At 40.9% G+C, this 27,473-nt stretch overlaps 1 protein-coding gene across 1 annotated transcript; it reads right to left on the reverse strand.

Annotated features, from left to right (window-relative positions):
• Positions 1-539: 539 nt before the first annotated feature.
• On the reverse strand, positions 540-27,226 carry rybpb (RING1 and YY1 binding protein b). The gene is made up of 5 exons (XM_086088052.1): positions 27,062-27,226; positions 26,342-26,464; positions 4,772-5,086; positions 4,587-4,685; positions 540-3,188 (listed from the first exon to the last, which is right to left on the reverse strand). The coding sequence occupies exons 1-5, from the start codon at positions 27,085-27,087 to the stop codon at positions 2,939-2,941; spliced, it is 813 nt and encodes a 270-aa protein (XP_085944178.1). The 5' UTR covers positions 27,088-27,226; the 3' UTR covers positions 540-2,938.
• Positions 27,227-27,473: the final 247 nt, after the last annotated feature.

Consider the following 27,473-nt stretch of genomic DNA (forward strand, 5'->3'; position numbering starts at 1 on the left):
TTTTACAGTACAGTACGTCTTTGATTTTAACAAAATTTTGTGAATTATGAAAATACCGTATCAATGACTAAAAGATGCAGCCATATTTCTATTAGTTTAACATTTTTTCCACTTTTATGTTAAGAGTATGAAAAAAAATATATATATATATATATATGACAGATTCATGACTAAATTAACAACCCTGGGGTGGGGAAAAAATTGAAGATGGATGAATTAAATAGTTTTGATGGTTTTAAGCAAGAGAGCTCTTTTCAGTCCCGCATATTCAAATAATCAGAGGTGAGGATTTTTGGTGAAAGGGAAAGTCAGCGGTTGGTGGGAGATTTGAGATGACACATCGGCGCTCTGCTAAGCAGCCTATTGAAGGGGAAAAGGGAATCGATGATGAAGAGCTCTTGTCAACTTGTGGGCTTGCTCATGTCATGTGCGAGTATACTCGTGCCAGCAAACGCTCCACAGGACAGCTCGATCAATAACGTGCCCAACTCAGACACATACCGTACACACATCCTGATGAGGAGAACGGAGAAAATAGATAACTTCAACAATTTTATTTGTGAAAAACTACAAGCAAAATTCATAAATAGACATTTCTATTTGAAGCAAGAAGGAAAATGATCAGGTTAGCCTATAAGCGCAAAGTCGTGCACATGCCAGGAACATGTCGTATTTCAACATTAGAAGCTGGACAAGAAGCTGTGATCTGCAGAAAATGCTACGTCCATTTCCACACCAGACACATAATGTGACCATTTCACAAGGGGAAACAATGACACATCAGCTAGAAGTGAAACAACGCAAACATGGAAAACGCAAAGGATCAAACAAAGAATGGATTATTGTACTGTCCTACAAATGTTCCCACATTTCTTTTCAACAGAGCAATACGTTTTAAAAGCATTGTACAAGACACCTTATAGGAAGAAATGAGTTTGTATAATACACCGAGTCGGGAATTCACGTTTAAGATATACAGTCAGTAAACAAGCATTCTATATTTGGATCTCTGACAAACAAAGCTAAAAAAATGTAACCATCTTTACACAGTAAATTAAGGTTACTGGTCGCACACAAGAACAGAACTGCTTGCGCGGAAAGGAAACGAGGAACAAAAGACTTCAGCTTCGATGCCATATAGTGTTTGCCGATTTGAAAACTATGTACAAGCAATGCATCATATACTCAAATGACCATTTGTCAATAATTTAACACAAATCTTTTCACTTGCAGTACTATGTGGTTGCAGATAAGGCAAGTGAAACGATGGCTTTTTAGGCCCATTTCGGAAAGATTGCATTACAAAACCGGGTGGTTATTTTGTGTAAAAATTCTACTTTTTCAGCCCACTTTATTCACCTGGCTTCTCCCCACTTTGAACACTGATGGCATTATTTGTACGCAATAAAGTACATGATTACATTTGAACCACTTCTTAAGAGCAAAAGAAAGAAAACGATATGAGATACAAAAATGATTATCCCCTCGTGAGAAAGTAAATCTGGCCGGGATGGATCTCTGGGGAGGGGGGCTTTTGGGGGAGGCGGCTACATCTACAGTGGGGGGGGGGGAGAAATTGTTCACTCAGCCCGCCTCTCATCACCTGTATGTGTCCAGAGTGACGCGCTGAGAGTGAACAATAAGAACACCATTAACATGGATTATATTAGTCTTTATTTATTTAAACTGTTATTCATCTCAAACATTAGATAATTGCAGTAATTGCATTTCAAATTGTTATTCATCTATGTATCATGTCAATATGAAATTCCTTTGGTCCTTCAATAAATAAACTAAGATATCATATACACATTTATTCTTTATACAATTTCATACAGTTAAAAGGAAATTCGGTTGTTCTCGTATCAGCTGGACGTGTATTAGAACCCTTCAACAAGCCTCGCTATTCTAAAATATGAAAGCGCAATTATGATTTAAGTGTCACCTCCAATGACTGTCGCCTTTAAATGACTCGCAAAAATAAAAAAACGGGTACATTAAATTGTCAATAAAAAAAAAAATCCTTTGCAGTCACTTCTATCAGAAATTCAGACGTGGAGCTTTGTTCGTCAGTCCCGGAAGATTTCGCCAAGAGGGAAACTTCAATTTAAGAGGCGTACAGGCTCGAGCCAGTAAACTCAACATTTGCGCTACGGAATGGAGCGATTACCAAACAGCTTTTAGTGTTTTACACAACAGCCTACACTGTACACTTATGGACACACAATACTGTATAAGATAATGAGTTGAAAGTCGAGTATTTGGACTTGTGATGCGCACAGCAGCCACGAGGAAGGTCCCAACAGTGTTCAGAGTGAGACCGTATGGTTGAGGGAGTGACAATCGGATTCTTCATCACACGAAGTGATTGGGAGATCTGCAAAACTTTTCACAGTGTATCTAGCACCTTTGTGTGTGTGTGTGTGTGTGTGTGTGTGGTCTAGCATAACTGCAATAAAAACACTGAGGGAACGATCGGTCGGCAGAGCTACGCAGCCAAGCTTCAACATCAGAAGGAAAATATCAAAGTATACAGGTGCAACAGGTAATAAATAAGGGTACAAAATAATAACAACAAAACAACGGTGGTTATTGTGCCTGGCGGAGAAATAATCTTGACAAAAAAACAAAAAGGTCGACTTGGCCTCACATCCACGTCCAAATATAAAACAATACCTACAAGTGTCTTGACGCTAGCACGGGCGTTAACTCGGGATAGTCCACAGCTCCTCTTTCCTCTTCTACTAGAGTCTTTCGTTTCCATGTTAGGTGCACCGCACTACCTTCCACCAGGCCGCATCCAGGTTGGTCATGGAATGGAGGCGGCGTAGCCGTGGGGAAGGTCAAGTCCCCCTCCTCCCCTCCCCCGCTTTGGGATCCATTGTGACCAGTACGTGGGGGTTGAGTGGGCGGGGTCAACAGAGAAAGGGCCGGGCCCTCAGAAGGACTCGTCGTGCCCCACTGAGAGATCGCCTTTGGGCGTGGAGGCGCGCGACGAGCCTTTGTCCATACTCTCCGAGCCCGAGCTCTGGTGCTGCTGTTCGGAACCCGCGCTCGACGTGATCGTGGACGACGACGTGGACGAGGAGCGGCTCTTCTCCTTAAAGTCTGTTATGATCACCGTCACGTTGCCCACGGTGATGGCCAGCTGCTGCGCCGTGCTCCGGTCGATGTTCTTCAGTTTGGGCCTAAGGGAGAGAATTAGTGAGAAAAGGTCAACCAGTTTCGGTGGACATGTTGACGCACGGAGTCCGAGTACAGTGAGTGTGTTTTCCCCACTCGCCGCATCTGTAGGCGTTACATCAAATCACCCAATGGGTTGAACCAAGCAGATTTTGATTTAATTAGGGGTGTCAAAATGAGTGCGTTACTTTTGAGTTGATAATGAAATGTTAATGACAATTTCTCTAATTGTTGATTGTGACATCACAGCAGTCTCAAATTTTGGGCCAACGCGAGCAGGAGTTTGGAATCTACTGCCCACTGAATTTGAATATTTTCGGCAAGATTTCAATGACTTAAAATTTTGAATAGTCAATGAATATTGAAATTTCAATGATCAATGAATATTCAACTTTCAATGGCTAACAATGAATATTCAAATTTCTAAGAATATTTAAAAGCCAATGCACAATCAATGAATATTCAAATTTCAATTAACAATCAATGGATATTCAACTTTCAATGACTTAAAATTTCGAATAGTCAATAAATATTGAAATTTCAATGATCAATAAATATTCAACTTTCAATGCTATCAATGAATATTCACATTTCTAAGAATGTTTAAATGTCAATGCACAATTGATGAATATTCAAATTTCAATGAACAATCAATGAATATTCAACTTTGAATCGCAATCAATGAATATTCCATGGGTATTTACATTTCTAAGAATATTCAAATGTAAATGCATATCCAACTTTTAATGACTATTCAATGTATATTAAATGAATATCTGATATGTTTACTTTGACTCCTTATCGCTGCTAAACAAAATATTTTACTTCTCTGAAACGTACGTTTTAGATAATGTGAGAGATTACATTTCATGAAAAACTATGTTACAGTCACGTGATCCACAAGGTTAATTTCAAGGTTGACCAAAACAAAAGGTCATAAGGTCACTAAAATATACCTGTTTTGTGAAGATTGACCCAGTAGTTACTGAGATACAGGAGCTCAAAGCAAAGTGTCCATTTATGCAAAAAATATTAAAATTTGGCGGGCCGTAGCTTCCAAAACCCTCTCTGATTGACCTCAAATTTGAGATTTAGTTTTGTGAGATCACTATCAACAAGTACAACAAGTTTTATTAAAACCAAAATCTGGGTGGTTACAATTTTCAGATTTTTGGGGGGTGATTTGGAATAAAATGAAACCAACCAAAAATCAATAAATAACGGTTCGGAGCAAGTGGTCGCAAGTCTGATCTGACTTAACAAAAATACATGGCAAAAGGACCTTGAAAAAACAACAACAATTGCAATATCGAGGGGAAACACAAATAGAATTCAATGATTTTTCAAAATCGTTCAGTCCTACTTGCAAGTTTAAATCATTGTAACGTAAACGAGACACGTACCTGGAAATGTGATTGTTCTTGTTGGTCTTGGTTGCCGATTTGCCAGACTGTATACTCTGTTTGTCACTGGGTGGACTCTGATGGCTGTCTGATTTGGGTCTGGGGCAAAACAGACACAAACACCAGTTTGGCGATGACACCCTCAGCAAAATGTCTCCATCCCTGCCACCTCGCTGCCCACTGACCTGCTCTTTTTGATGCTGGGCTTCTTTGTGATGGCCGGGATGATGTCTTTCTCCGTGTCGGCTTTGTCTTGGACGACGGGCTGCTCCTTGTCACTCTTGTCCTTGTCAGGAGGAGGAGTGTCTCTCTCGGGCCTCACTATCTCTGGACGCTCGCCCTCAGGGCGAGCCTCCCCGACGGCGCTCTCTCCTTCACCGTCCGCCCGCTCCCGGTCTGTGCGCTCGCTCCGCTCCCGTCGCTCTTTTTTGGCTGGGGGCGGCATCGGATACTGCTGGGCCACCTGCTGGGCCACCAGCTGGGAGTTGATCCTGGGTTTCCTGTGGAGGAGAGCCAAAAATGGATTAGCCACTTGGTGGAGCCCCGTGGCCAACTGTGCTCACGCAACTAGCGACGGACGGGCTAGCCGCTAGCTCACTAAAGGGACTCCACTCCCGGCCCTCACGGAGGGGCCGCAGCTTTCAAGCAGCCTCAGAGCAGCGCTGTTTGTGAGCTAATCTCATTAGACCGCGGCCATCATAAAACGAATGCTCGGGATCACAAGGTGGGACATTTGCAACACATCACTTAGGTCTTCTAATCCGATTAGAGCAGGCACAGCCCCATTTGTCACAGACCAACACTCAGTAGGCCGTGATGGAGCTGCCGGCACTGCCGCTGCTCTTGCGGGTGCCCGCAGCAAAGCCTGTCCTGCGCTACCTAGCATAAGCTTCATCATACCTAAATCAGCCAAAGAAATAATAAGTAGTCTGGTATCACTTGAAGGCTGCTCAACAGTTAAGCACACTGCATTAACACGCCTTTTAGGCTACTTGGCCGACACTTTCGATCATTAGACAGTCCGATTATCCAATTTATCTCTTTATGGCCTGCAACAAACGCATCTAATCTCCTCCTGCTGTCGGCTCATTTCAGACAGTCCCGCTGCGTGAGGAGGGGGCGGGATGGTGTAGTTGACCACAAGTCAATCAATGGGGCCATAATAGAGCATCATGTCATGATGCTCGCACCGCTCTCAAATCGATACACCAGCTGTTGTGAATGACGATGAGCCGTGGGCTGTTCTAGTATGCATTACCTTGCATGGTTATATGCAGCCCCGGGGCTCTTGTGTTAAGTGCCCATAGGGGACCTTTAATGGGTTCATAAGAGATGCTAATATGGACCTGAAAATGTTCCTCTCGTCTTGGCTTTTCATTTGTGAAATACTGTACACCATCTAGCACAGGAGTCCCCAAGTACCAGACCGGGGACCAATACCAAAACTGTAGGACATGGAGTATTGGGCTGTATAGTGATTATGAAAAGAGAACAAAACAAAATAAACAAAAACAAAAAAATCTGCAGTTTTTTCATTAACAGAGGAGTACCAAGAATTCTGTCCAAGTGTGTGAGACCGATTATTGGCTGCGCCGATTATCAGCGCTGATATTCAGCATTTTGATGAATATTGCATCAGCCTTTTTTTTTTAAAACTGCATTAATTTCAGGGAACTTTTTATTTTCTTTTTTGTTAACTTAATAAGAGATGCTGATGAACTTGGAAACTCTCTGCACCTTCTATTTTACTTTTGTTGTTGTCAATTTCAGATACTATATTTTGACATTTTGTAAAACTTTATTTACTGTAGAAAGCAATAGGGAAGTCAGTGGTTCTCAACCCTGCGAAATATTTTTTCAGCCAAGTACTTCCTAAACAGCGCAAAACATTTTTGGTTGAGAAGAGACTTTAAATTGAATGTTGTGCCATCATTGTATGATTTATTAAATTTTGTAACTTCATTTCATTAATCTCTTGAAATTTTGGGAAATAAAAAAAGAAATAAATAATTAAATCAATTATAGATCTGTGCACACAAAAATTATCACCATTATCTGTTCTCCTTCGGGGTCATAGTAAAGATCTGATCTAAAAAATAAATAACTATCTTAATTTTTTAATACAATTTTGAAACGATTGACAGATGATGCTAGGTGGCATATGACAGGCCATTCTGCTATGGGGAGACCCAATGAAGTTGAATAACATTTATTGTATGAACTTAAATTTGACTGCAGTGTTTAAATAAATGAGTAATTATTTGTAAAGCATTTTTGCATGGATGCTACGTTTGAATTATTCTTTTGAAATCTCCCGTACACCCCTGGAATGCCTTCACGTACCCCCATTTGAGAATCACTGGTTTAGTTATAAAACAAAGTTGTCTATTGACCAAGATAAAAAACAACAACAACAACATTTTCTAAATCTGAAAAGTTGTTCAATAAACATACAGTATACTTACAGACATTCCAACAAGGTTAACAGTGGTGTATAGAAAAATGGATAGATGAGTAATATTAGAATAGGTACACACAAGATGACGTCCATAATAGTAATTGATATTCTAAAAAAACGTTGCTTCATGTGGCTATTAGTGCACAACCATCAAACCGTATCCAATATAAAGTATAAGAATGTGTTTGTAACAAGACACACAACTCATTGAAATTGAGAGCAGGACCAGGAGTGAACTCATGAGTCCAATTGTTGAAATTGCTCCCACAACATGCTGCTGCCAATACCTTCCTGGCGAGTCACACGGAGTCCGTGGAAGCCCTCACAGTGGGAAATCCTTGGACGCTATATTACCCCCCCCCCCCCTTTGCACTACAATACACTATTGACAGGCACTCCTCCGTTTACTCTTCGATTCTGCTGTTGTTGCCAGTACGTGTCATTCTTCACAGGATGCCCCAAAATTACTATCATTATCTTGAAAAGCTCCTTAAGGTACATCACTACCTATACGCTGCTATTGCTCAGGTACTCCATGCTGAAGCTGATTTAAAATGTTTTTACCAGACATGCTCGTTTTCCGTTTCTTTAAAAATATAAATAAAAAATACTTCAGTATTAGTTTCTAATAAAAGCTGATGTCCAGGGGTCATAAATTCAAACACTCCACATTTGGGCTGGGTGATATGTCCTAAAAATAAAATCTCATATTTTCATTTATTCATTCAATTACAAAAATATGATTTCAAATGACAGCTTTTCACTCCTTCAATAAAAAAAGGCAAAGCAAATGACAATGATTACTCCAAACAAGTTTAGCTTTTTCCCCTCTTCTGCGATTTGCTTTATCCTTGTGTGTTTTCATCATACTTGGCTAAGAAAGATAATTCAGATCCTGAAACCAAACAAGCTTTTAAACCGCTATTTCCACAACATTAACCGTATACATTTCACAGAAACATTTTTTCTTTTCAATGTAGGGCTTCCTCTTTGTGAAAATGGCCTTTTAAACAAAATCTTCTAAACGTGGTACATGTTTGACAACTTAACACTAATAACCTAAAAAATATAAACCAAAGCATCACTTTTGGGATTAATATGTAATGACTAAACCATCACTGAAATTGACATCAACAAAATGTGCTGCTTCCATAAAAAAATAAGATGTTGTCCCTGGAAATGTAAACAAAATCCCATACACAGGATATAAAACACACATTATTGGCAAGGAAAATAAGCTTCTGTACAACATCGGGCTTTAGGCATGGCTTATTATGTATTATAATGCTACCTACACTGAAAACCCTCCCCGAGTTGCTGCAGCAATAGAGCACGATTTCTTGGCTATAGAGTAAAAACCATGGCAGGTGTAGTTTATGCTGTATCCACCATTGAGCAACATATCGATAAATATGTATGAACTAGCAGCATACTATGTAGGCTATAACTGTTTCAGCGCAACTAAATCTGCAAGCGACTTCCACCGGGCTCTTTTCGTGTCACACACAAAAATGTCAAAACTTTTTTTTCCCACTGTTTCACACATTACTAAGAGCTCTTTTCCGTGTTCTTCCAAATCACTGTTCAGAGCCATGTCAAACTGTGTGTGAGTGGGAATGAGCTTTGAACTACGGAAGCTGATAAGGAAAATCCTTTTTGTTGTTGTCAGATTTGGGGTGGATTGACTCAGTGCTAAGTGAATTACATACTAGAAAACCGCAGTCCATAAGTGTAAGGTACCAGAGCCAATTTCACGTTTGCCAAAACAGTGTGAAACATAAATTATATGACTCTTCAAATTGAGTGTAATGGTGCTTTCACACATGCGTTCTCTGATCTAAATGAATTGAATTGATCAAAACCGTCATTGGGTTGTTTTATTGACAGATGGCCTCCTTTCGACGAGTGCTTCTGCATTTTCGGCGAGTGCTTTATGACGTAAAAGCCTCGCAAAAATACACAGACTGACCGTCTGTACTGACCCGGATCGGCACATGTAAACCTCAGTTGGTGCTCAGTCCGTGTATTTTTTTGAGGCTTCACGTCATAAAGCACGCGCCGAAAATGCAAAACCACTTCATCCGTCAATGATGGGCCCAGGCGACGACGGTTTTGCCCAGCTCTAGAATTGATGTTAGTTTTTCCATCACATCACACTAGAGTGCATTTGCAACCATGCTGGGACCATTTGTGACTTGAGTCACACCAGATTTTTGTGAGAGTTCACACCTCAAAATGAACCGCACCAAGGGGTGTCGGGTGAAACATACCAGAGTTTGATTAAAATGAACCAAAACTATGACCTGCAATTGACCATGAAAAGAAGATGCCAACCCCCATCATTATCACCTCTCAGCAACATTCTCAAAATTTTGTTGGGGACATTTGCGACTCAGCCAAAACAAACGCACGCCGCCAGAAAAATTCAGAACACTACAACACTAGCGTTATCATGATTGATGGGTCGAGTCCATGTCTTGTGTCAACCAATCGCAAGCCGCAGTGCTTAAGGTCAAGTGTGTGATAGCCTCTCACTTGCTCACAGGTGAAGTTAACGTAGCACGCAAAATGTCTTCATAACAGCAGAACAGGTGGCAACTGCTCGTAACAAAAAACAGACAAATTGGAACATTTGGCATCTTTGTGTATATTAAGTATCAGAGGGAGACACAATTGCCAGTGCTCTAGCACGTGTACGAGCACAAGCATGTAGAATGAGACAAAGCAATTAGTCGAGAGAGCAAGTGAAAGAGATGGAGAGGAAGAGGAAAGCCCTAGTTAACACAGCTCTTCATTTCAAGTGTTGAGGAGGACAACCAATTATTTCCTGCCACGATGAGTGAATGAATGCAATGGCTGAAAACACAACAGAGAGACAGAGAGACACTACGTTTACATGCAGTTAATATTTGGGTTAAGGTGTTTGAAACATTCGGAATAACCCGTAGCGTATGTATTAGGGGTGTGCAAAAAAAATTGATTCTCATAAGAATCGCGATTCTCATTTAGTACAATTCAGAATCGATTTTAAATGTCCCGAAATCTATTTTATCTTAATTATTTTATATTGCCTGCCTTTGTCTGTGTGTGCGCCTTTATTTGGAGCGCTGTTCATGTTGTACCCGATTTGGCCACTTAGGGACAGTGCGGTTCCACGCGGTCTAATACACTGTTAAGTTGTAGCCACATTAGAGAGTAGAAGGAAAAAGTCACAATCAAGCTATTCCAATAAAAGTAGGGTTTTTTTTTTGCAGCGTGGAGCCGTTCTTTTGAGTGATAAAAGTGCTGCGAGTTGCGCGCTAATTAGCATTAGCGAGTCAGACTGGAGTAGATCATTACAATTCCTTGCATATCTATAGATTGAAGCAAAAATCATTTTGAATAAAAAATCGTTCTTAATCGAAAATCGATTATGAATCGAATCACAGACCCAAAAATCGGAATCGAACCGTGAGACATTCAAAGATTCCCACCCCTAGTATGTATAACGACACACGGACAACGTTATTACACAAATCGATGTCATTTCCGCTGTCAATAAATGTCACTCACCACAACTAATAACTCACTCTGGTTCTGGAAAAATTAATGAATTCAAGTTAGGCTCCGCACATACAAGCAGTTCTTGTACTCAAGACAAAGATTCCTTGCAAATAGAGAATGCACAGAACAAAAAACAATGCCTCGTTCAATCAAGGTATTTGACTGCGGATGTATGAACAGTTTTGCGTTACAAAAGTGGTAACCCAGGGGTCTTATTTGGGTTTTTGCAAGTTTACTTGGCATGGAATGGAATATTGGCAATATTCGCATTTTGAAAGGGTTACTGACTGCATGTAAACGTAGCGAGAGACAGAGAGACAGAGGAAACCATAGTCTTTTGACTAGAGCCAGTGAAGAGCTCAGACTAATATCTACTGACTCATTCCCATTCAGCCAAAACCAACATTTTGCATAAGCACAAAAGTGGGATCTCTGCGCTCAAAGTAAAATGTTTTTCAGAACAACACATTTATCAAATGACAATTACCAGCACCCCCACCCCCCCCAAAACACCGCGAGGCTTGTTTTTGGTGTGTGCGCCAATTTGGCCACTGAGCTCCATAGCTGGTGGCTGCATGACATGCATTCATACGTAACACACACATGCAGCCTGATCCTGCAGCACATCACTTACGACGAGCATATGAGGAGGCTGTGGGGGTTTGTTTAACTACAAAAGATCCCTATCATGTGCTGACAAGCATGAACCAACAAATGATCATCATGCATTCATCTGTGTCAACACTTGTATTACACTTTGAGGATTATGTCGAAGCATGGGAGGATCTCCCCTCCCCCAGCATAGTGGAGGAAGGGTAATGGAGCAGAGCCTTGTAGCAGAACTGTTTTTTTATGTGTTGCGCCATTATGTTCTACGAATACCGCTTGGTCTCTTACGGGTTAACTGAGTATTGCATTGTCCAAATGTGTTACGACGTTCTTTCAAGACGCTTCTTTGAAGATCAGTATTGTTATGCAGCTTCAATATAAAAAAACAAATAGACGATAATAAACACAGGTTAAATTGTTACTTGTTTACTTGGACGCCCCATTGAGCAAAGGCATGAAAATAAAACCACTCCTGCATCTGGTATACCCCTGAGCTTACTATCGATCACAGCAACTGCAAGTGTGTTGTCACATTGGATCAAGTAATTTGCTCAGCGGGTTAAATGAGGACAGTACTGACAAGAGCCACAGTCTAGACTGCTTCTCTCTTCGTTCTCAGTAACCGACGGGAACATTTTACATTCATCCCTTCATCTGCCGCTTTCTGTTAGGATTTCAGGGGTTTCATGCTACTCTGTGCATTTTGGCGAGGCAGACACTTTCCCAGTGCGTTTGTTCTCTGATCAATACAACCATCCTCTTTTGGGCTCATTTCTACGGAAAGAATAAGAAGAGGCTTTACGACGACACAGCGCCATCACGGTTTGGCTCTCTTTGGCTTGGTTGTACTTTAACTGTGGAAATCCTCCCACACCGCATCACTTGCAATGAGATATGCAATCCAACAACGCCAGATAACAAGGAACGCCCATATTTACTAATATGTGGCTGAGGACAAGGAGACACATTTTATTTGTGAGCAGGGCTGGGTGAGATGACTGAAAAATATACCATGATTATATTATATTTCTTAACAGTCAATAGATAATGATTAGCTCTTTTTTTTTTAATACCTAATCAAAACAACACATTAAATTGATTAATGCGTAAAGAAGGATGGACTGATCCAATCTCTTGACAAGCTAAACATCAAGCAAGTTGGATGCACTGCGTTTCAAGAAAATGAAAGAAATGAAAAGGCTAAACCCATATTGTCACCCTCTTAAAATAATAGCCGAAGTCATTTGTGTGTGCAAAAATGTGTATTTTTTGCCTAATTTATCTCCTCATGATGCAAATGGTTCAACTTTTTGTGTTTCCTAAAAAATGACATTGGCAATTATTCTAAGAAGGCGTCGACATGGATGTTCCATTGCTGAAAATCTATTTGCTACCTGAAAGCCTATTTTCTTTATTTCCTCGCATTAGGTGTGCTTCTATTACCCTCAGAAGCAAACTGGTAATAGAAACACAGCAATTTCAACAACAACAACAACAAAAAAAATCAAATATCACAAAAAAACATACGCTCTTAAGAGTTGTTTTTTTTGAGAAGTGTTGAACCAGAAGTAAGGGTAATGGAAACACCTTTTTTGCATTTCCAGTAGTGATGTGACCCAGCCCGGTCACGTAGTAAAGGAAGTAGGAAGTACAGGGTCACTCGCTTTTGTGTCAGAACTGCCTCCTGAGAGGATAACAAGTCTTTTTAAGCACAATGCGGTTTAGCTGTAGAGTCATGTTCAGCGCTCTATACACGGAGACAATTTATTATCGTTGCATGAGAAATGGACGTTCCCCCGAGAAACGAGCGATATACGGCGCACATTGCCATTCAAATCCACTCTATCCGTCTGCAGCATACATGAGTTGTACGCACCCAACATGCACTCTCCACACATCAAATGCCCGACGCTGCCCGATGATGGAGGAAAGATGTTTGTAAAGTAATCATAATTTCGCGCATCCCATCTTCAGTAAACAAACATCGCGCAACAACATTACATGAGCACCTTCTACAAGAATTATGAGATCTCGCGAGACAGGACATTATGAGAATTAAGCCTCAGAAGTGAAACATGTTTTAATGGAAACTCTAACAAATCGAAATTGTAGCAATATCGCTTTTATTTTGCGAAAACTGAAAAAGAAACGCAGCTATTGGTGGTTAGCTTTATTCAACTTATGTCCTCTGCCAACTGGATTTGATCCTGAGAAAATGCCCATGTATTCATCACTGATAAAAAGATTTGTTTGAAGCTCAGTTCACGCGTCCCGAAAATTGTGTCCCGCAAAAATCTATGCTTGCTCTTAAAAATATATATATAATAATTAAAAAGAGTTTGACACTATGCCTGTCGGGCCAGTCGGAACCACAACTACAAGGCGTAGCCCACAAAAAGCCCCCCGTATTGGAAACCACAGAACCCCCATGGTTGTTTTTTCGTTGTTCACCCACTTCTGTTCAACACTTCAAATCCAAAATACTTTTCTCATTGAGGCAACGCTTATATCATAACTAGGATGTTGTGATGACTCAAAAAAACGCGACTGCCACACAGGTCAGTTTGTTCGCCTCATGCTGCTATCTTCAGCTAGCCCGGTCGCCACAAGTGTCAGTCCATAAAGATGACTTCATTCGTAGCTGGTTTTAGGACAACATGAAGCAATATCAAGGCACTTATATCAATATCAGGCACTGTAACCTCTGTAAACACTTCACTCAGCATACAGCATCCGGCAGGTCACATTCAAGTGGTTAGTGATATTTTATTCATCTGTTTCTATGCTGGTGGTCGGTCGATTTGAGCTCCCCCGTCGAAGTAAGTTCCCGTTCACAGCAGCGTAACTCGACGGCGGGGAATATCCAGTCGAGTGAAGGGTAACTAGCGAACAAGGTATGCAGGTATTTTTGTTTTCCCAAATGCAGTATTGGCGTCCGTTTAACTAACTTGAACAATATTCAAAACACCATTAAAACCCAGGTGACCCACATGCTTAATGCTGATCTCATACAATGTTAACTTCCTTACGCTATTATGTCACTACATCGTCAATATTCTATTTAATTATTTTGCGCACACGTAATTGCTTACATGCTTAGTGATCAAAAGGCCCTACAAAATAAATGGACAAAACAAAACATCGACTGCGTTTACATGCAGGCAATAACCCTTTTAAAATCCGAATATTGGCAATATTTGGGTTTTGTAAGGCCATGTGAACACGCACAATAATCCGAATATGCTCTTATTCGGGTTTTTAAAAACTTCTGGAGCGAGGAGAAAACCGACTACTTTATTTAGCGTGGTGAGTGACATAAATATAATGACTTTTATCGAATGTAATAAGCTAAAAGTGGAAATGTCGTGATTTACGTAATTACGTTGTCCACGCATCGCGGTCCGAAACGGAATATTCCAATCAAGCACAAATGACATGTAATTGAGAGTAACTCGGTCCGCCACGCATGTAAACGCGTTACCTCGATTATTTCAGAAACCGGAATTCTTAACCCGAATATTGACTGCATGTAAATGTAGTCATTTTAAATTGAGCTTGTGCATTGCATGAATGTCAGTACAATGTACATATTTGAATAGTTTTGTTATTCTTTAAAGCATTAATAATAATGTGTGCAAATGCAATGAGTATATCTTAAAATATGACGACAACGATATTGTGGCAATTTTAACATTGCGATTTCATGATACTGTATTGCTGTTATTGCTAGATCCCTAGTTCCTAGTAGCAACAGCAACTCTAGCTGTACCATACAGAGAATACATAGAGAATGTATAGTATTTTTTTTATAGATTTCTAAACAGTACTTGACTTAAAGAATGATCTCTTCTGGATGGCACTAATTGTTTACTTTAACCCACAACAAATATGAGCGCTTAAAAATCTAACAAATGGCATCAGTGATAACATTGTTTTTAGTTTCCATGTTTTGAATGTAGACAAAAGGAACAGCGATTCAAAAACATGCTGACATTCCAATTACTTGCACCGTTAACAAGGCAAGGCAGTAAGAAAAAAACAACTCAGTGTTGACGTTGCATTTTAACTTTATGCATCATTATGGCTTCAGAATTTCTAGCCAGTCAGTAAACCTTAACTGAAAGTGCTACCGGGCAAGACAGAAATAAACGTTTGTTAAAAAAGTACACACTTCACAACTGAAGGGACTTTTTCGCTCCATGACTGACCTTTTGGGCTGTTAACTGCCTCAAAGTCATAGGCGCACAGACAGCATGCCATTGCAAAGGCACTGAGCAAGTATGAGCTGCTTCCAGCCGTATCAAGGTGTCACATTGCTCACATCACTCATTTGTCTCCCTCCTTCCTCTCTTCAGTGCCATTCCATCGTTCTCTCTCTTGTCTTCTACCCTGCCTGCCGCTGCGCTCATTTTCTCACTGCACATTAGCCCCCACGGCTACCTTTTCTGAATCATGATGGCTTTAAGTAGGCATCTGCCTCACCTCTTTTAAGCCTTTCTCTCGCTGGGTTTGTCTCTTGCTTGCATGAGTTACATGCCAATGGACAGCGTCACATCTGCTTTTGCATCTGTCAAGTAAAACAACGTGCCTCTTTGATTTTAGATAAGCCAGTGGTATTAACTTTATTCTTTGAGGTGAACATTGAAAACAGTAAGCAAACAATATGGAAATATACTTTTGAGATTTAGTAGAACAGTTCAGGGTTGTACACTAACTTTTGCACTGGTGCACCGCACAGTTTTTGGTCGCACCCTTTTTGAGGGAGATAGAGCATGACCGTATTTGCTGATGTAAAGTTGTCTCAATTTGCATAGCGTAGTTTCAGATGACGTCAAGACTGACAGTGAAATAGTTCATTTCAACTCTTCCCTGAAAAAAATGTGAATTTATGTTGAGCGTTTTTATATTTTTGCATTAAGTAAAGTATCGGCCATTTTGGACAGTCACGTGGTCATCGTGACGTGTCGCGTGCGTAAATGACAACAAAGCCACTCCTCACGAGTAATTATTGCGTCCCACGGCGGACATCAAAGGTGGAATTATGCTCTATAGCAAAGAAGCACTTCTTCAAAAGCAGAACAGCCATGGAGGACTTGCCAAAGATTTGTATCCAGCCGAAAGCCGGATGAAGGCTGTCGACTTATTCAGCCAACCGGCTCATAGCGAGTCTAAGTTGGGGACAGTCTACAAGTTACATGTAATTATCAGTCAAGTCACCATTGACATTGTTCACTCTGAAAATGTAATTTGTGGACGGTCCGTAACCTGGACCGTGAACATCCAGGTGACTTTTACGCTGCCAAGCCAAGCTACATCTGCGCTAAGCACGCTTTTGCCCACATTAGGAGATGCCACCCCCCACTGCCCCACCCCCACACCGAATCAGAATTGGCACAGAAGACGGCCTTTTTCTTGCCCATTATGTCAGCAAACTCTTATTGAAATGAACGAAGGCGGCTTTCGTTTACGCACGGGATACGTCATCACGGTCATGTGACCAGGATAATGGCGTTGCACCCGTTATGTTCTCATTTTGATACTTAATCTGTTTAAAATAAATTTCAGGGAACAAGATGCCAGAAATATTCGGACTTTTACTGTTCGTACACAATGCCTAATCCAATACTGGAAAATGAGTTATAAGTCTTGTATCGCTTTAAAAAAAAAAGTGAAAAACTAGAATGGAGGATGAAAGCCTAGTAGATGATTGGGTATTGTATACAGACGTGACTATATGGACCCTTGATTGTAATAAAGTTTAAAAAAAAGAAAAAGAAAAAGTGATTTGACGTCCATCATTCTTCTTAATGTAAGTCAGCTTTTATAGTTTGATAGAAAGTCTACATTGTTTAGATATTTGCAATTATTAACGGTTAATGCATTGATGGACTTTTTTCTGTCTGAGTTTGAAATGTCAGACAGTATTTGAATACAGCTGCAGTTCGGCTCTCCAAATTGTGAATGTTTACGCTCCCGTTAGTGGTTAGTTGCTAATGCCGGAGACTTAATTGTGCCGTATCATACAATAACTAATTCACTTTCTTAGTGTTTTTAATTGGCAATTAAATATAATTTCAAGGTGGCGTTATGTTGATGTTGGACGTCGACAGTCACGTGAAGACTAGTCAAGCTAGCCGCCTTGAGCCGCGACGCCTTCCACGCGCTGCGTGGGTCAATTTCAAAATACAAAAGTAAAAAAGGCAATTGCATCGACGTCAGTGTATTAACTTGGAAGACTTTTATTTTGAAGTTGGCTTCCGCGACAACCCGAACCATGGCGATTGATGTATACGGATCACGGCTCAAAGATGAGCCGTTGCACCACTCATTGAAACATGTACTCGCGCCGTGCGACTGGATTAATTTTTCACCAGCACAGGCTGTACAGTTGGCCGCATTTGCGGGGGAATTGGTCGCAGTGCAGAGCCCTGCAGTTTCTGAATTGCTTAACATATTTCAATAATGGCTTATTAAATAATGTTGGATGGATGTGGGGAAAGAAAAGTGGACCGTTGAAGAGCAGCGCCTTGTGGATACTCTTTGTGGTACACATTGATTTTTATGATTTGATTTAGACACGTCAAGTACAAGTAAATACATACATGGTTATCTTTTATAAAAAATGAGAACGCAAGTACATTTCTGTAATTTATTTTGATCAAGAAATTAAATGGCTACCAGTTTTAAAAGTAATAGTCACAGTATGGACCCTTGTTTCTTCTATAAAAAAAAAAGCAATTCAAGATTGATCAATATTCTGAAAGCAAATCAAATCCTAGCCTGCTGATTGCTAATTTAATCTTGAGGGGGGAAAGAGCCACACAAATCAAGCAGCACAGAGCAAATTACAGAGGTAATGCAAGTTTTCATAGATAAATAACATGATGCTGACAGACCCCACTTGCTACATGGAAAAAAAATGCAACACAAAGGTCAATTATTTTAAGGAGACTTATTCACATAAAGGTCAAATAAAACAAAGTGCAAAAACAAAGTTTGTGACCAATTTTATATGATGGTAAGTTGGTAACCTACAACAAGTGAAAAATGAGCTCTATTCATAATGTAGATGGAGTGTTTAGTTATATGATGTGTTTCAGTATTCAAATAAATACATTAATAAAATCAACTCTGCAAGGCACACCCCATTAAAAATTACAATTATCCGTATTAATAGCAACAGCAGTTGTTATGAAGAAGCATTGTTGCACACGTTGTTTGGACACTCACGGACAATTCTGCACATTCATAAACCCCAAGTACTGTATTGCAATCTTGCTGCGCACACACACAGACTTTTCAAACTAATAATTCATTCAATTACGACAGTCCACTGTGGACATTCCAGATGAGCAAGAATAATGTGTGTTAAAAAGACTGTTAGGCGAGTAAGAAGTGAACACATTTCAGATCGCTCTGATGTACATTTCATGTCCCGTAAATACTTAAACCTCCCACATTGTCGCATCCTCCCAAATGCGAATGCCACAAAACAAATAGGAAGGAAAGTAGTGAGACGCCGGTTATGAGATTTGTAATACCGCACAGCCCCTCTTATAACTTTATATTGCATTTCATTCTCATTGCAAGCACAACAAGTCTTCATTCCACTTCGCAAGCTCTTTAATGTCCTCATAGTTGATTCCCTTGCCAAGCGTGATGGTGCTGGTATGAAGAGAAAAGACTGTCCACACTGGCTCCCTCTCAATGGATAATGATGTGCTTCATTCTGCTGTCGAGCCCCTTGAGACTCTCGGCTGAATGAGCACATCCCCCCTTAAAGCCATCCATACCCAGTCTTTACTGCAACACGCATGCACACTCTCACTGACAACTGACACCACATTGAGACAAATCTTTACCTTAGTGATAATCTAATCTTTATCTGTATGCTTTGTTATGTTGCAGCTCGCAGTGACTCAACATACACAAATGCCCTGATTTCCACTTGCGCTTGTCCTCAAAAGCCTTTTTATGAATTCTTTGGAGACTCTCTCACCATTACACTCAGTCGATTGCATGATCTTTTCCCTGAACGGTACATGCCACAATTCAGTGCCCAACATTTGTCTGTTTTGTCTGACTGCCAAATTGGCTATTGTATTGAATCACTTACGCTCTGCCAAATCCTATAAAGTAATTAAGAACTTTTAAGTCTGGCAATGAACATGTGAAGATTAGGGCATCCTTGATGCCGCACACAACCCCTTGCTTATGGTTGTAGTGCAGATGCTGATAATACGAGATAAGTAAAGGCGGTTGGTTTCCTATGAGCAGGGCATGTTGTGGGGGGCAGGGAGTGAGGGCGAGGAAGCAAGGCAAGAAGAGTGCCAATGTGCCCGTCTTACATGATGCCATTTTCCTAAAGCATTTCTATTAATGTGACAGTAATGGATTCTGTGGATTATACTGACTCCATTATTGTGAATGGCAAAAAGGTACACAACTAACCTTCACTTTCCAATAATTGCGCAACCTCAAGAACACACACACAATAGCTAACTTCAGAGGAGTGTCATGTGTGGTCGTGGTCATTTTCATTTTCAGCTGTCACTGCTGCTTGCAGTTTTCACAATACAGAGTTACCTCGGAGCTTGAACATAATTCGTTCCTGCAAAGTGTTCAAAGTCTGAATTGTTCAACCTCTGAAACACTTTTTCCCTTAGGAAATAATGTAAATGCAATTAAGCCGTTCCCAAGCTCCAAAAACAGAAAAGTTATATTTTAATTTCTATTTATGTTTTTTACATTTACAGTACAGTAGTTAAGCAATAAAAATACCTTAACGTACCTGTTGTGGTGTGATGGCATCAGTGGATGATAAATGCTATGTTAATGCTAGCTTTAGTTCAGTGCTGAGTTTGTGTATTTTACATTGGGCATATTGTTAGACTACGAAGCGGTCCTTGCGTGCGTTGTTTTAACGTCGGGCACGTTGTTGAACAGCTAAGGGGGGTCGTTTGCACTGCAGACACACATGCGCATCAAAATAAAAGCAGTACATAGATTTTGTACTTGTTTTACTTCATAAAGGCTATAGAGGCTATAGACAAGTCAACTGTGGCCCATGAGCAATACTTTTCCCACGTGCTCTCAGTCTTTAACGGGGATGTGATTTGACCAAAGTGAAATTATCTGAAAATTTAGCCGGGGGTCTGGGGGCCGCGGGCACCCAGCTAGGTCCAGAGCTCATGGGTTTTCCGTGTTTTAAAGTACTTTCAATACACTCAGATGACAAAGAAATAGACAAAACAACAGCATAAATTTTCAATGTATATTGAACTATCCCATATAAAATTGCAGTTTTAGTCAACTCAAAATCAGTCACATTCAAAAACATTGGACTGCCTTTGCTTTTAAAAATTATCACTGAGAATATCATCATATATATTTACCATGCAATAAATCATTTAATCAATCATTCTTAATTTAATACATAATGCATAACAAAAACATAAAATACCTCATGCAGCAAGCTCTGGTAAAAATACAATCATGCATTCGTCGAATGCATGATTGACTAAGATCATCTCTGTAACTGCATACATCAAGACAGTCAACATATTGAAACCTGAAAAGTGCAAACATGCAGCATTCATTTGAGTTACCACCGACCTCAAAATTCACGACTCTATCGGCAACTGGTACAGGTTGTTGGGGTGGATCACGTCTCTCTATTACCGCTTCCGATTGTGATGTCAATAAGGGATGGAGGCCGTAAAGTTTTGGAGTTTTCGTTTGGGCACCGAAACTTCCAGCGATGGAATAATTTGCTGTTCTTGACTGGAGTTCTTTCACATGTTTTTTGCTCTTTGCGTGACTTTCAAGAGCTTTGAAACCTCTCCCGCCATAGTCAACGGTATCATGGCACCAAATGCAAAGCGCTTTCCCGGCACGATCGATCTTCCGAATAAAGTCACTGAACAAATTCGTCACAGTCTTCTTTCCAACATTTGTAGATATATCCTTCTCTAACAAGTCCCATCGAAACTTGTTTTTTACGATCTTGTCAATTTCCTTAACTCGCGGAGCATCTTTGCGTTCGATCACGGACATCTTTCTTTAAACACCCGGCAAAAACTTGTGAGAAATGAACAATGGCATACTCCTATGCCTTTATAACAAGCGCGTTTATTGGTCAACAAACAATGGCATACTCCTATGCCTTTATAACAAGCGCGTGTATTGGTCAACACGGAGACTTCAGCCAATCGCAAGATCCGTTTCATTTCAGTTACGGAAACACTAAAATGGAATGCTGTAGAGAGACGAAATCGGATTTTTTACCACTTAAAAAATTGTAACATTTTATTTTTGGAGATAAAAAAAGCGGAATTCCGCGAATTAGAGGAAAAATCACATCCCTGTCTTTAAGTTCAGCCATTAGGTTGGTGGGGCAGGGGAAAAAATGAGCACCAACCAACAACTTCTGGTGCTCATTTGAGGACCACACCAAAATGTTGATGCACACCCCTGTTATACATTATTTTAATTACAAGTTTCAGAGCAGCTGCATTTTATCCAACATGCAACAGTAGTTGTTTTATAGGAACAACAAATACAGTCACATACATAGTGTGGGTTGTTATTCAAGTTTTTGAAAACAAAATGAAAACGAAATGTTATATCTGCTGCTGGTCATTTACCGTCAAGCAAGCATAATCTGTCTTGCTCTCTTGTAACTCACAAGCACACAAACAGCATAGTACTGATATGGCAACAGCTTTTGAAGACCAAAACATGTCATAATCAGCTCCATAATTGATGAGTTCCACTAGCTAATCCTTTTTTTTTTATATATAAATAGCAAGTAACACTGTCCATTTTAAAATTTTGGTGGAGCTAAGTTTTTAGATATGACACAAAAAGTATTTTATTTCAATGGAAGCTATTTTAAATGGTTGAAGAGAGAGAAAATAGATAACACAACATTGCAGCCGTTAGTGACTGAGGTACCTTAAGAGATTCATGTGATGGCTACCATTTATCAACTTTAGAGGGCTCCTAATGTTTTCTCCCACAGCCCCGGGGCTCACAGAAGAGCATAGCACAATGCAAGCTGATGTAAAACTACACAACTCGACGCAATTGGGGTTTAAATGGCAGAAATTGTCATGACTGCCAACACCTCACAAGCGATGCTAACAAAATGAATGAGCTTGTAAGATGGGCATTGGGGTCAGGTGCAAAAGGCAGAGGGCTTTCTTGTTCAAGAGTCAGAGAGGTAAGAGGCTCGATTTAGCCTACTTGGGTATCGAGTTACATCACTGCGCAGGACTGGGTCAACAGGTTCGTTAGGCTACACACTGATGGGGGAGGGACTGTCCCCAGATGCTAATGTCACAGCCGGAATTTGGCCTTGTTAACAGACATTCTTCAGCTCTATAGACACAATTTAAAACCGTGACCTGCAGTTACCTGGCTTACTCTGCCCACATCTACTTCGGAAATGCGGTGTGAGCTTCTACCTGTCCATCGGAATGAATCATGTTCAGGGTCTCTCCTCTGCCTTCACATCCACAGAACTCATTCTAACAACATTCCTAATAACATTGGAGTCATACAGTTGTTATTTTAAAGTAACATTAACATTAATTCAGCTGTCATAGAACAGTAGAAAAAGAAAGGTTATGACTGCACAACTGTATGGGGCATAAGGTCATACTGGATCTTACTGCTTTGAATGACAGCCTGCTGACCACTGTTTATTTTTCTGGTCAAGTGTCACAATCTTGACAAACAGTTGCCCATGAATTTGTATTAACGTGTCTAAATGTCAAGTATTTAAATACTTATTTGATATTGTCTATTTAGAAACATGGTTAGATATACACTACTCACAAAAAGTTAGGGATATTTGGCGTTCAGGTGAAATTTCAGGACGAGCCTAAAATGCATTCAAACCTTGACAGGTGAACTTAATGTGACCTTCTCTAAGCTTTTTAACGCACATGTCCAACTGCTAAATGTTTCAGCACTTTTTGCACAAGTTGCTGTTCTCTAACAAGGAGCTTGACGGCAAAACTCACAAACAACAATGCTCCAGCTCATGGAGGTGGCATCATCAGGGAACGGATGCTGGAGACCGGTGGACCTCAAATGGAATGGCCTGCACTTTTCTCCAGACCTAAATCCTATTTAAAACCTGAGGGCTGGAAACTCTGCACCCCAGAACCTCAATGACCTTAGGGCTGCCCTTCAAGAAGAGTGGGATGCCATGCCTCAGCAAACAATGAGTCGACTTGTGAACAGCATGAGATGTCGTCGCCAAGCTGTAATTGATTCTCATGTCAACTTTATTTATAAACCACTTTAAAACTAGCATTGCTGTATACAAGGTGCTGTACATGGAACATAAATCAGTCATGCAATATAAGATAACTTTGTCAAGGTATTGATACTATTGATTCAAAATTGTCCAAATCCTCTGATTTCAGCCTATCAGCAGTTTTTGTTCACTGATTTCTGTAGTCCTACATGAAAGAAGACTGATTATCTTCTATGTTTAGTCGAAATAAGACATTTGCAAACATCTGTTTTACTTTGGAAAACAATGACTAAACCGGTAACATACTATATCAATCCCCCTTCTTTTTGTTATCACTATATGAATACAAAGAACTAGAAATAAACACCAATCACTGGTTAATAAAGTTAAAGTACCACTGATTGTCACACCCACCTAAGTGGGGCAAAATTCGTTCTCCGCATTTTACCCATTCCCTGAGGGAGCGGTGAGCAGCAGCAGGGGCTGCGCTCGGGAATCATTTGGTGATCTAACCCCCCAATTACAACCCTTAATGCTGAGTGTCAAGCAGGGAGGAAAATGGGTCCCATTTCTAGAGTCTTTAGTATGATCCGGCAGGGGATTGTACCCATAACGTCCCAGTCTCAGGGCGGACACTCTACCACTAGGCCCACAGAGCTGGGAATAAGCAGTAATCAGGGAAAAAATGATTTTGCAATCAACTTTAATGCAAAATTAAAAATCTGCTTAGTCGATTAACTGATTGAATAATTGATAGATTAATCGATTCTAAAAAATATTTAATATAGTTTTAAATGTTTTTTTTTTATAAATACTTTGTAGATTTAAGTATCAGATAAAGAAGATATGCAATTTGTAACTATATCAGAAAGTAGAGTTAGTTAGAAAACTTTACATTTAAACCAAATAAATGACACCTATTTTGTGACTCGTCAAATGGTGAGTGAGCATACAGGCCATAAATCATAAGAGCCCAATGCAAGTAAAAGCTGGGCGAAAATAAACAAAATGAAGATCCACATACAGCATTAGGAGTCTTAAGTGTGGAGCATGTCGAATTTAGTCCCATCTTCTAATTAGTACTTTCCGCAGTTGTGCCGACTTTGCTCTGGCAGACGGTCCTGGTTTACCGACAACTGGCAAGTACACAAATATCTTGTCCTCCTATTACGACGCATATTAAATTTCATTTTTATCTGTCAAGGGAATGATGCCATCATATCACCCATTGCGACTCCCATCTCCCGTTGCTCCGCGGTTCATTCCCTGCTAAGAATTGCACTGAAGTGAAGCCAAGGACTAAAACCTGAATACATTCACTCAGCTCCATCCCAAACTGCAACAACACAAGTGGGAGTTAATCCGCAAGGGTCAACACAAACCACCAGCACCTTCAAGAGCAAAGCGTTGCCAATTTGATGCAGCAAATGTAGTTGATACGAGACACTACTCACAGAGGAACATCTGAACAACGTATTGTGCAAGCCATCTTTAGTGCAATTGCGTCAAAACAAAGTTTTTCTCTGAAATCGTTGTTGCTCCAGCCTGATCAGACAACAGAAACATCATAACGACAGCTGGCATGAAGATTCTACTCCGAGATGTTTGCAAACAGGTTATTCCCCACCCACTGATATTGTTCACAGAGGAGAAGAGTGTCACAGTTTAAAACGCCAACATAATACAGTTGATATGCGACTTCAGAAACATCACAGGAAAATGCCTCCACCAATCCTCTATAATTGAATTCAGTGGGAAGCACTGGTACTCATTAAAATGAAAGGCCACCCAACAACCTAACAACTGCGTGAATCAAAGGTTCTGTTCTCAGATCAAACAGATATACTTGACAAGCACGGTGGTGATGTCACTGGCCAAACAGAAACAAGTGGACTTTCGCCAAGGCACTATGACAGAACGGCTGTGACACGCTTATCTGTTTCCTGCTTTTGCAGAGCGTGCTCAGCATGCATCATCAGCTGTGGATGTACGCTGCTGGGGAGAGGACAGGGGGTGGGGGGTGGTGGGACAATTAAGCTGGAAGTCTATCTTTCGGATTCTCAGTAAACCAGCAATAGCATGCTCTCCTCGTCCTGATGCGTGGTGGCCGAACACTCATTGTAAAACCACAACTGGAAAGGTTAGAATCTGAAGGACTCGTCAGCAAACCACAAATGACTCATCCGTGTTTCAGTCTCATCACACAACTGATGACATGTGCAAACAATAAGTTGTGCCGCACTTATTGGTCATCAAAAACATTTGCCTGGAAAGAGGGGGTGTTGCTATTAAGAACCCGAATGCAATCCTATCATGATAAGTGACTCTGTGATTTAATCTTAGTTTATTATGAGAAATGTCACCACAACATTTATTTTTCACTGAGACACTCAAAACACGCACCGACTCGCCAATATGAATAATTTAAAAGAAGGGTGCTCACTTTGTGATAAACTTTTCCAAATTTTTTTTCAACGTCACACGCACAACGAATCTGAAAATACAAACTACTATGGAACCAGCAACAAGCAGATTTACGCACACACCTTTCACCATTTTTACCACTCTGTTGCTGTTTCTCCATCTGTGCACCTTCAACCAAGCATGCACCCCCACCTCTGTTCTGCAGGAGCATCGCGATGCCTTCCTTACCTTGCCAAAAGCCAAGCAAATCCTAAAATGCATTATACAGTGTGAAACACGGATGAGCTGGACGTTTGCTTAAGTGATCATCAAAGAAGTCCCAACTGTCGATCAAAGTTGCATTCCTATAAATATCGACGCGAAACCAGTGCAGCCTTCCAGAGGAGAGGGAGGGAGGGAGAGATAGGTATGCATGGTGATAGAGAGGGAGAGAGAGAGAGAGCGTTACGATACCTTGTTGATGTGCCCTTCCTCACATCGCAGATGCTGCATTTAAAAGCCTCGGCTGTGTTCCGAAAGGTGCAGACGCTACAGTCCCAGTAGCCGTCGTCAGCTTGTTTGGCTTGTCTTTTTGGCCTGACAAACAAGACACACGTTACGTTGAGTTGTCGGAAGCCCGTTATTGACACATTTCCTTAAATTAAACACGAAAAGGCGATTTTGGAAGACAAGATCGAGCGACGTTCAAAGACACATCGCGAGGCAGTTGGTGGGGGCAGGGGAGCGGGTTCGTCCCCAATTTTTGCTTCGAGTCCCGCCAAGTGGACCTCGTTGGTTAATATCCTAATTGCTCACCAGCGGACGACTGCGAACACCGTCCGATTGTATATCGCCAGTTAGCCTAGCAGGCAGCGCTCGTATTTTTCGGCATCGAAGCTTAACATGTCGTGCGATACTAAACAATGTCGAATTCGACATCGGGCCGCCTAGCACACTGCCTCGAGACGGAAGAGCCTTTCAGCGAATGCCAGGCGTATCCTGTGAAAAAATCCCTTTGTTAAGTGACTGGGTTGTAGGGCGCGAGAAGCCGCCATAGTGACTGCACTATTCTAGCTAGCTGTGGCAGAGCGACTGAAAAAGGAGAAACGATCCCCGAGTGAAGGAAACGCGTCCAAATGTCGAGCCCGTGGCGCCTCGAACGAGTGTAAATTGGTCAACAGGCGGTCGCATTACCTGGTAGGGCTCTTTTTGTCGCCCATGGTGAACAATATTCCGCGGGAAATAAGAAGAAAAGGGGGCCTCCTTTAATTGTCAGTGAGTGTGCAAGGATCCAGATAGAGCCGCTGCTGAAGCTGCTGGCAGACAGGCTCCACTCAGCGCTGGCTCGAGGCACGGCACAGAGACTGACTGCGCTATACCACGTGCTCGCTCTCCTCCAATCACAGCGCGAGGAGCTTTAAAAGTCTGGATGGAGATTTCAGAGCTCTTTTAATAACTGCTACTGGCATATTTGACAGTCCTCACCTTACCTCACCCCATACATAAAAAACGAGAACGTGGCATTATCGGATGAAAGTTGAAAACAGAGTGGTCGGTGAAAAATAAGGCTTTGAGTTTGAGGCTATTTTAAAAGAAAATTCAAGTT

This window comes from Leptonotus elevatus, chromosome 10 (genome assembly GCF_054856555.1).
Source record: "Leptonotus elevatus isolate MCC_2025b chromosome 10, RoL_Lele_1.0, whole genome shotgun sequence".
Taxonomy (NCBI): Eukaryota; Metazoa; Chordata; class Actinopteri; order Syngnathiformes; family Syngnathidae; genus Leptonotus; species Leptonotus elevatus.